A 10,780-nucleotide genomic window follows, 5' to 3' on the forward strand; every position below is an offset into this window, starting at 1 on the left:
TCAATACTAAACCAGAAGTCAGTTGTGAGTTGTGTACTCGAGCCGATAATTCGCTCTATGTTGGCGAAAAAAGATGAATTCAGGCAAAATTAGATGGTGACAAGTAATGATGACCATTATACACATATTCTATTGTGCATCTTTAATGAGAATTGACCGTCCAAATGAACGGCTGGACGGGTCGCTGCCCAAAACCACAACCTTAACCCTCCTCTGCCCACAGAGTGTCCACAAGCTGCCACTCAGCCATCCCTAAAGCCTGACACAGAGGCAGCTGCAGGCTCTCCGTCACAGGGATGGGAAAGCCAGACAACGGGGAAAGGGCTGTCGTGTTTGAGTTTTCAAAGCGGGAGGTTCCGGGGTCCTCTGGGTTTATGTTGATAATCCCAGTATGGCACAGCTTCTTCCACTTGCTCAGAAGTTCTTGGCGAATGTCAGGTCCAAAGGGGTCTAAATATGAGACGACTGCAGCCAGGATAAGACCATCACCCACTAAACTGAGATTGTGTAATTTTGCTTCCTGCAGGGCAGAGAAGAGGAAATTAAGTGACATATTCAGGTTAACATGTAATGCACTGTTATTTGATCAAATCGGCATTACTTGAGCGGTTGCCTTGCAGGCTTTATGAGGCATCTCTGCCTGCTTTGCAGATGTAGAAACTTCTTTTTCAATGCTCTCAACACTCTGCAGCTGCAGCGTCTGCTCCTCCAGGTCCTTTTTCACTGATAGAAGCTGACGGTTTGCCACTTCGAGACAATCAGTAGACTCCTTCTCACGCCCGCGGGCCACGGACAGATTACGTTTTGTCTCACCAGCCTGTGCCTCTAAGTGCTGCTTCAAAAAGTGCTGTTGGCGCATACAGCAGCTCTGGTACATGGCCCGGATCCACTGGCACAGGGACTCGCAGGCCTTGCTTATCTCTGGTATAAACAGAAAGTGTGGACTGCAAATGATCTGTTTAAGCTGCTGCAGCTGCTCCTTTGTGACGCTGTACTGGTCAAAGAACAGAAGATCCTTGGAAAGGGGAGATGAACAAGAAACAATTTACAAAGTTTTGAAAACTATAACACAAAATGAAGTTCCGCACAATATGTATCATTAATCTTTTCCTGCGTTTGGTAACCTGCAGACATTGCACTGAAACATACTGTTCTTGTGTGCAAATAACTGAAAACCTTCATTTATAATAAGACTTTTAACTAAAATCCCCTTTTACCTGTTGTAGAATTTTTGTTTTTATTTGATATTTAGCCTGTTTTTTGATTCTTACTGTTTAAGCTAGTTTTTAGTTTTTAACATTTGTGAATATGAAATGGAAGGGGGTGGGTGGAAGGGTATCATTGTTTCTATATAGTTTTTACCCTGTAAAGCACATTGTGCTACATTTTATTGTACAAAAAGTGCTATATAAATAAATTGTGATTGATTGATAATGACTGAGATAAACTGCCAACATGCAGAAAGCAGCAGAATGCTCCTTTTAATGCTAACTAATAGTATTTAAAATCACGGCTGCAAATACATCAGAGCACTGCTCCTCTAGAAAACAGATAATTTTAATTAAAAAAAAAGCTTAATGGTTATACTAATCGCACAGGAAGTGGGACTGAGCGTCTAATCTACTGTTGTTAATTCACCCCAATAACGAACTCCCCGAAACCTAAGAAATTGTAATGGTTTAGTTTCGTAACAGAAACTGCTTACTCCCAAATGTAGTGCTGGGATCAGTTCAAGACATATTTGCACACACCTCGAAAAAACTGGGTTGTCCAAGCAGTTGCTTAGCACTCTCCCAGCCTGGAGGCCAATTAAACAACAAACAAATGGCATCCATGATTTTCACCACTCCCTCAGGTGGATCTCTGTAGTGCCGCACTTCCTCCAGGTCAGCCAGATTTAAACATTGGGGAATCAGGACGCTAGACATTACCATAGGGTTCAGCTGGGGGGGGAACAGATCATAAAGTTCATTTTGGGGATAATTGTTCTGAATCATTCTTCAAAGTGCACAAAATAAACGAATTGTCCGAATAGTATAGTATAGATTCTGGTTACAGATGTTAATTATGCTTATTTAAAAAAAAAAGCTGTTTACCATTGTCTCAAGTTTAGCAATCTCCTCCTTCAAGTGGTTCAGTTCTTTCATCAGTTCTTTACAATTTCTTCTGGCTTCTTCATACAACTTTTTCTGATGGCCTACAACTCTCAGGGTCTCTTTCTCATGCTGCAGGAGAGAGCAGAAAATTTGTGTGAATATACACATAACAAATATGTTATCAACATGTGCAAGCAAACTCAATAGAACTGCTCTCAGGGGATTATTTACAAATGCATTTCCCCTTTTGAAAAAATTTGACATTTGTAAATGAGCTAAACTATATCTAAAAATAACTAATACTATTGCCTGATGCGCAGTATTTCTCTCATTAACGCCTCTGAAGTGCAATAAATCAATTTAGAAGGCTGCCTGAATTATTTTTGACTTTGAAAAATGACATCTCATGCCAGATAGATGGAACGTGATTCCACTGAAACATCAGATAGTAAATTGTTCTACATCACCTGCTGGATGACATTAATCTTTTCTTGCAGTGTTATTATGTGTGCTTTCCTTTGCTTAGCCACGCCATTCAGGATATCCAAAGGACAAAGAACGGTGGCAACTCTGAAAAATAAAACACTTTCAATACAGAGAAACACGTCTTTTTTATGTAGTAAACGTATTTTGATGACACAACAAAAAGAACTGTACACTCCATTGCGATGCCAAATACCTGTCGGATTCCCTTTGCCTTGGCTGTTGCAGGAGGTTGCAGAGAGAACCAAACTGGGCGATCAGCCCAAAGTAAGTCAAAGGACTGAAAGGCTGATATTTCAGAAGGACAGAGGCATACTGACAGGCAGATTGATGAATTCCTGCCATAACCACAGAAAGGCTGGTTGCCTCTAGCTGATCTTCTCTAATGTCTTTGAAAGAAAAGCCACAAAATAGGTCAAAACAATGAAAAGTGATTGGAAACTAGATGTTGCTGGTAATATTATACTGACTCATATAATGTTGCTTTTTGAAACATTGCGCTGCCACTTCCACCAAACACTGGTGGGACCAAGGCTGGTACACTTCTACACAACAGCTCAGCTTCACTGCTTTGGCCATTTGTGCCTGGAGCTGAAAAGGTGAACAAATTCAATCGGACGGACGACATAATAACCCTGGTCAACATTTTCAATGACTGCATGTAGGCTGCTCGCCATTTTATTGTCTTTGGATATAGTTATTGAAGTGTGTTTTACCTTTCGCCAATTTATAGTTTTATGTTTGTGGTTTGGGTTTCCTAGATGTATACGAAACATACAGTACAATTTCAGAAATAAGTTCAACAATAATACTCACAGTGCCAGGTTGACTTTTGTAGTCAGATGTTTCATTGCTGACTGTCATGATGAAAGGCATCAACAAGAACACATGGATATTTCGCTGGACTTGGTGCAGATGACTGATTGAAAAGAAATTCTGTATCATTTACAAGTGCATCACATTTGCATGCACTGAATATGTCAGTCAAAAAGGCTACTCAGGCCCCCTCAAGTGTATTCACATCGTTTTTGTGTTTTCTTTTTAGATTTACACAGCAATAATTTGAAAATGATTACCGTATACACAGAAACAGTAGAAATGCTGAAATCTATGTAGTTGGCATGCTAGGCCATGAGTTGGCGCTGTTGGTTGTTTTTGTAAAGAAACCACATCCACAGAGAGAAAAATATGCTATAAGCATTAACAATGGCGAGTACACCGACATTCATATGGAACGACGAGCAAGTTGAATTGCTATTACAGGTGACTCTCAACCATAGAACCACCAAGTCCCAGGGGAATATGGCCTGGGAGTAAGGACACTCTGGACGTAAAAATTGTTATTGTCCATCTATTCATCCATGTGCAAAAGAAATATTTACTGTGGCCGTGGTGCATATGTGCAGCAGCATTTCTGAAAACTTTACACGGAGATGGAGCCTTTTAAAAAAGTTATGTCTTGCTTCGTTTCCACAGAAACAGAGTCGGAGCATTTTCAAAATGTTCCACCTTGGAAGCCATTTTCCAAAAACAGTTCTAAGTCACATTCCCGTGTAAACAGGCACCCAAAATGCACATAAAGTTTTCCGTTTTCAATAGAAAACGTTGTTGTGTAAATGGGGCCTCAGTGACTAAATGTATTAACATGTCTTATTTCCTAATACAATAGCGGTGTAATGAGAGTTTGAGTGCAAACTTACGCGTCAGATATCCAACTGTCCATAAGACTTAGTCTTCTTGAGTTATTCACAGCAGCTGCTCTAGAAACATGGTTCCTGAGCTCATTGTCAGGGTGAAGCACTGGGTAGGCTCTTTGGGACATGGTCACCAGTAATTCTTCCCTTACAGGTTCACTGATTTCTTCATGGACCAGGACAATGACTTTATCTTTGTCCACTCTAATTCGTTTCTCAACATCTTGCAGGATTTCATGCAACTGATTTTCATTGCCAGCATAAACCTCTATCAAGCGATAGCCTGTCAGGCAGGCAGCCAAGCGCACAGTGGTTTTGCGGCCTGTTCCCGGACTTGATCCCATCAGTACACCATGCCCTCCAGGTGTGAGCAAAACCCTGAAGATATGTAATAGTTGAGTTGCTCGCTGCCTGTGCACGATGTAACTGCTTGTGATGCTGTGGTCATGTTGAACTCTTAGTGCTTCATCTCCCTCCTTTCTGTCCATGATTGCACACAGCTCTTGCACTAATGCATCAAGGTCTTGCTCCTGATAAGACCAGGTCGATCCATAATCACACGCCTCAGACAGCTTCGGGCCATATACAAGCCTAGTTATTACATTCTTCACATGCGCATCAACCTGGGCTGGCAATGAATAACTTTCTGAACTCATCTCTTCTGAATAAATGGTTTGAGACAGATGGGAAGGTTGAGTCATTGTATGAGCTGACCACAGGACTGACTGAACAAACTGGCCAGCGAGTTTTGGCCACTGAGACAGATTTGGGGTATTTGAATTGTGGCCTGTTGGCTGACAGGTGAATGCTGCGTCAGGGGGCAGTGTGCAAATAGCAGGGCCTGCAACAGTGGATGAATCAGCTAACATTTTTGATTCAATTTCAGCAACCATTTTGTCCTTAAAGTGTGTTGTTGCTGTCATGGCTATGAGTGACACAACAGATTGTATGTCATGTTCTGAGCATAGCCTGTCATTGAAGGTGCGCATGCATTCGTGTATCCAGAGGTGTACTATCTGAAGGACTGAAAGTGGAGGCCTTGTGGAGGACTGTGAATTTTCCTTCTTCTGGATGAATCCTCTCTTTGAGTTGTCAAATTGATGCAGGGACATTCCGCACAATACCTTCTGAATGTCGTGATGTGAAAAACTGAAATGGGACTGCTGCGCAGGGTACTGGAGTTTGTCCCGTACTGCATAATAGAGACATTTAGTAGCGGTTACGATACAATCGGACAAGTCCTCCACACTGTGCTTCGGTTGAATTTCTTTGAGCCAGACTTTGAAATGAGGATGGATCGGCAAAACATCATCCGCGTCAGGGAGCACAAAGATAGAGAACAGACGTGAAAGTCGTGACGACATCACGTTGCTCTGATGGTTACTCAATCCAGAGGCACAGCAGGTTGCCATGTAGCCGACAGTCTCAGAACTCAACAGTTCAAAGTCATTGGTGTCAAATGTTGCAGTCTCTCTCTTGGAGATACTTTGTCGGAGTGTCTCTAGAGCTATAGATTCCTTCCCGAAAACATCTACAAACAGAAGAGTTAGATAATTGAATCACACTGGTGTACACAGTGCAAAATGAGATTTAACACCAATTACATTAACTGTTCTGGACTCACCACATGGAGCTTCATGCAAATCATCTACAAATAGGAGCAAGCACTGCTGTTTCTTCATGGATCGTACGGTATCGTGACACCTCTTTTGGTGACTGACTGTCTTTAGTACGGTGCGTATATCTCTGGAACTCAGAAGTGGACTGGCTGGCAGGCTGATGTGTGGCTTGTCAAACCTTAGCAAGTTTTTGCATAGAGTGCTTTTTCCAGAACCCGGTTCTCCCACAAGCAACAAGGGCTGGTTTGCCTCCAGCATGACTTTCATTAGAAATGTGTATTTCTCATTCTATTCAAAGACAAAAACAAAAACAGAAGACGTAAGTTGTTTCCTTGATTTGAATTATATGATTTTTCAATATAATTGTTACATTTAGGACAAACCTTTGGGATGATCGAGCTTGTTACCATCGTGTTCTTGGAATATATCTTGGTGTCAATGCTAAAAAAATGGTCAAATAGACTAACTTTCTCAGGAACCACAATCTTGTACCGACAGGCAAACAGTACATTGCGTACCAAAGTGTCAAACTTCGTCCAGTGGCTGAATCAGAAACAAAAGCACAGTGTTGGGAGAAAGTATGTACTAATTTTGATTATTCGTGTACATGTCATTTATAATATGGATCATATGGTAAAGTTCCAAGGTGTTTTTCTTACCAAGTGTGCAGATGGCCACCAAATCCCCAAATGTATGCCACCAGAAAAACATCTCTGATGATCAGTTGTTGCTCATTTTGAGTCTTTGTGCCTGGTGTTTTGGCACCATGTACATGTACACCTGGTCAAACAGAAAGAATATGTAATATTAGAATATTATATATATTTTTTAATATACCTACACTCATATGGCAAAGTTCTAAGTTTAAAAGTAATAGTTATACCTTGTTTGTCCATTTGTGGGAGTTCTTCAATTTCTTTCCTGAAGTGGAGCAAAAGAGCTCGCAGGATCCTGACAAATGACATAACCTCTTGAATTCCACATACAGGGTTTCTACAGTCTTTTCCTTCAGTTTGGATTGCAGATGTGAAATTATTTTGGATTGCTGAACTGAGAGTGCTCTGAAAAAGATCTTCAGCGAGACAATTCCACATTTGCGTGACTCCTTGATCCAGATTGTGCTCAAAAGAGAGAGCAGCCATTTCACTGTCCCATACAGCTTTCCATAGATCAACACATGTGAAAAAAACAAGGCTGCAGGAGGTCACCGAGGAGGGAGTTGCACAATCCAAATCTGTCATCTCAATGAGTAGCTTGAAATTTGATTGGGACAACACCAAGGTTTCACTTGATGGAAGTCTCAAGCATGGACCCTGATTGGAGCACAGCGTGGTGAGGTAATCCAACCAGCTCGGCTGTCCTAAAGGCTCCCCATCCATAACCAACCACTTCACTATTGACGTGCCCTGACTTCCCATCTCATTGATGTTGGTTTGAGGGTGGGTGTGACCATGTCGTTCTCTCAACACCTTTGCGACAGCTCCATCTCGCCATCCTCTCTTTTCACAGAATCTGCCAAATAGCTCCTCGTGGGACATGGCATTAGGAAATAAAACAAAAGAATTCACAAAACTCCAGCTTGAAGCACAGATTTGTAGTCCTTCCTTTACAATGGTTTTGTCATTTTCAAACAGATCTCTCCTTGACTTGGCAGCTAAACTATTGAGTGCTCCAGCGAGGGCACTGTAACAGGTGGTCTTTCCGCTACCTGAGGGGCCGACGAGGATAACAGCCTGGGAGACTTTCATGGCCTGGTAGAGTGTCAGAGTACTACTAATTATTTCTGGGTCATTATAAAACTGCTTTTGTTGTAATTCTTCTCTAACTGCATCTTGCAGTTGGTTCTTTTCCATTCCTTCAATAGATTGTTGATAACAAGGGATGTGGCACACTCTGGGGAATGTTTCCTTGAAAATGGTGTAGAACTGCAAGGCTTTACTGTGCTCAGGTATCAAGACAGAAAGGATTGCTTTGACAATAGCTGTCTCTTCCAATAAAGCCCGTACGACAGGCAGATGAGATTTGCGTAGCTTGGAAAGCCTTTCACTTTCTTTTTTTTCTGTTTCTTTGAAGTTTTCAGGTATGACTTGCGAAAACAAACAAGCATCAGCTCTAAAACATGCCTCATTTGATATTTCTCGCTGCTGCATAGTTTGATATAAATGGATTTTGGAGGCAGCGATGATCTTTTGTAAGATATCAAGAAAGCCGTTTTGACTAGCAGAGGAAAACCCAGGTAGTGAGTGGGAATCTCTGGCCAGGCTGAGTAAGGACACCAGACGGTGGCTTAAAGACATGGCATCTGAGAACCCAAGTGAAGTCAGCATTACTTCTGCAATGATCCTGTGGTCTGGATACTCTAATGCAACGGTTTTCATTGCAAACTGCAGAATGTCTGGAATATTGGACGGATACCACTGAGATGAGGTCAGAATACACCCATAGTTTGGGCTGGTAGAAATGTTTTTCCCAGCAAACTCCATGTGGTATTCTAGATCTTCAATGTTATGACCAGTTCTGTCCTTTGGCTTCTCATTCATCCTCTGATTCATTTTGCTTCTGAGCTTGGCGAAAGATTGATGTATGATCAGCAGATGTTGTCCCAGTATTGACAGGATGCCTTGTGTTAGTAAATTCACTGAGTCCAGATAAAGGTATGCTCCTGTTTGGAGAGAACCTAGCAGCAGGTTCTGAATAACACTGAGTGTCATGCTTGGACAACACTGTGCGACAACAATTTGTCGCCCCAGAGCTTTCCCTAAATGGAGTGCAGTGGTTTTTTTTCCAGACTTGCGAGGTCCACTCACTATCCCACATCCGAAGTTTTCCAAAGCAAGGAGAATTCCCAGCATAGCCTGATCTGTGGATGGTGTAAAGGCGATCGTTAAATCTTCTGGGCCAAAATACTCAAATCCGTACGGGAGGCGATGGTCCAAAACATCAATGTAACATGTTGTGTGAGCATTGTCTTGCTGACTCACATCTTCTGAGTTTACAGAATACTTTATCAAACTTTGCCACTCGAAAGATGACTCCAATGGGATTTGTACTTGTGCGAGTCGAGATAGCTGCTGTGAATGATTCATTGTTAAATGAGCTAATGCTCGCAGGCACATCATTCTGTACTTGGAAGCCGAGGGTTCACTTTTAAACCCTGTGAGTCCATCCCTAATGGTACGGCCAAGCTCTTTGAGTTTTGCTGCATTGAGTGCTTTCATATGGCTCAACCTCAGGGGATTTGATTCTTGGAAAGCTTGGACCACAGCTCGGCACCATGCTGCCTCTTCAGCCACCAGCACACACTGAAGAGGAAAATCAGAAAGCGTAGCTAACATAGTTTGCATTTTCTCTGACATGTCAGCAACGCACGGTGGGTTTTCTTTTTTTGCCTTCTCATTTGTCGGATCATGATTAGATGGTTCAGGCTGCTCACGAACAACACATTGTTTCATGAATTGTATCATGGTCAACTTTAATTGTTTTTCAAAGGCAGAAAACCAAAGGATACCATCGGGATTTGGTTCCAAGGGATTTGTGAAAGAAATGTGTTCCTGAAGGCTACCATAAATCCCCTGCACCTTCGACTGTTTTTGGTTTTCTGATGTAGTCTCAGAGGTCTCCATATTGCTTGTATGAGATTGCATTTCAAGGCATTCAACCCCTTGAAAGCATTTTCTAACAAACCGTTGAAGCGCCAAAGATGTTGAATGAAAAGAGAGTAGTTCAATCACGTTCCTGTCTCTCAAAAACCAGAATCGTGGATACTGATGGCAGATTGCATCAAGGAGATCAGTCATCTGGTTGGATATGGTCTCCATCGTAGACAAACCATCCAATAAAATGTGGTAAAGGCTGCTACCATGAAATCTGCCTTTTGTCTTGGTAGAGACAAAGTTCAACATATGGGGGTCAGATGATATAGCCTGCATGATTTCCTTGAATGTCTCATCGACTTGTAGAAAATGCTGCATCTGTGAAAAACACAAAAACAAAACAGATGATGCTAATTTACAGAAAAACATATTTAATTATTTTAAAAGCATTCCAAAACAGGTTTTGTTAATTGTGTGCGAGGACATACCAGATCCTCTCTTTCATTACTTAACGATGTTTCACTAAAGACTTTGCTCATGAAGCCCCACATTTGCTGATATCTTTGGAATACATCAAGCAGCTTCTCTATAAATGTTTAAAGAAAGAGAAGAACTGCACAAATCTTTGATGTGTTCCTGCAGTTTGAGGCAAATATTGATTTTTTATATATATATATACACTTTTTAAGCCACTTACCAAGTTCTTGTAGTGACTGAACCAAGTTCTTCAATTGCAACCTGAAGTCAACACTGTGTGGTGACTTCAACATTGTGGACAAGGTCATTAGATCACTCTCTATCTCAACAAAGAGTATCTCTAGACCTGAGTGAGAAATACACAACATATATTGGAATATTGCATATGGAAATAATTTGTATCGGGTTCCTCTCAATGACTACACCTGCATTACATAATTTCCGACTTTATTTGTGACATTATTTAGTCTCACCAATTACTATGACTCTCGCATCATTGCAGGAGTGTTGGCCGAGTGATGGAGAATTTGAAAATGTGCCTTCTGTGGCTTTTTCATTCTCTCTTAATCCACCTTGATTCTCACACAGTTGCCAAGCCGGGAGTGCAAATTCCTCCATCTGAAAGAGTCTGTTTTCCCATCCTCGACAAAGATTTTGAAATACCTGCTTCATGTTGACATGTAACAAGAGATATTCGGTGTCTTAAGGTCAGTTAATTTTTAACATTGTGTTTGGATAGCTTTCCATTGTTTCTGTAACCACCCAGCCAGCCACAGAGACCTTCAAAGGAAAATGATTTATCCCGTGATGTCATATGC

General features: G+C 41.5%; 1 protein-coding gene across 1 annotated transcript; it reads right to left on the reverse strand.

Moving 5' to 3' along the window:
* Positions 1 to 202: 202 nt before the first annotated feature.
* On the reverse strand, positions 203 to 8,978 carry LOC308113658 (dynein heavy chain domain-containing protein 1-like; the record flags this gene model as incomplete). Its single annotated transcript, XM_080470052.1, has 5 exons — positions 203 to 520; positions 602 to 1,015; positions 2,097 to 2,225; positions 4,426 to 4,556; positions 6,944 to 8,978. 5 exons carry the CDS (start codon positions 8,976 to 8,978, stop codon positions 203 to 205), a joined length of 3,027 nt encoding a protein of 1,008 aa, XP_080326178.1.
* Between the last annotated feature and the right edge of the window lie 1,802 nt (positions 8,979 to 10,780).

The sequence above is a fragment of the Lipophrys pholis genome (assembly GCF_963383615.2).
Source record: "Lipophrys pholis genome assembly, chromosome: 8".
In the NCBI taxonomy this organism is placed as follows: Eukaryota; Metazoa; Chordata; class Actinopteri; order Blenniiformes; family Blenniidae; genus Lipophrys; species Lipophrys pholis.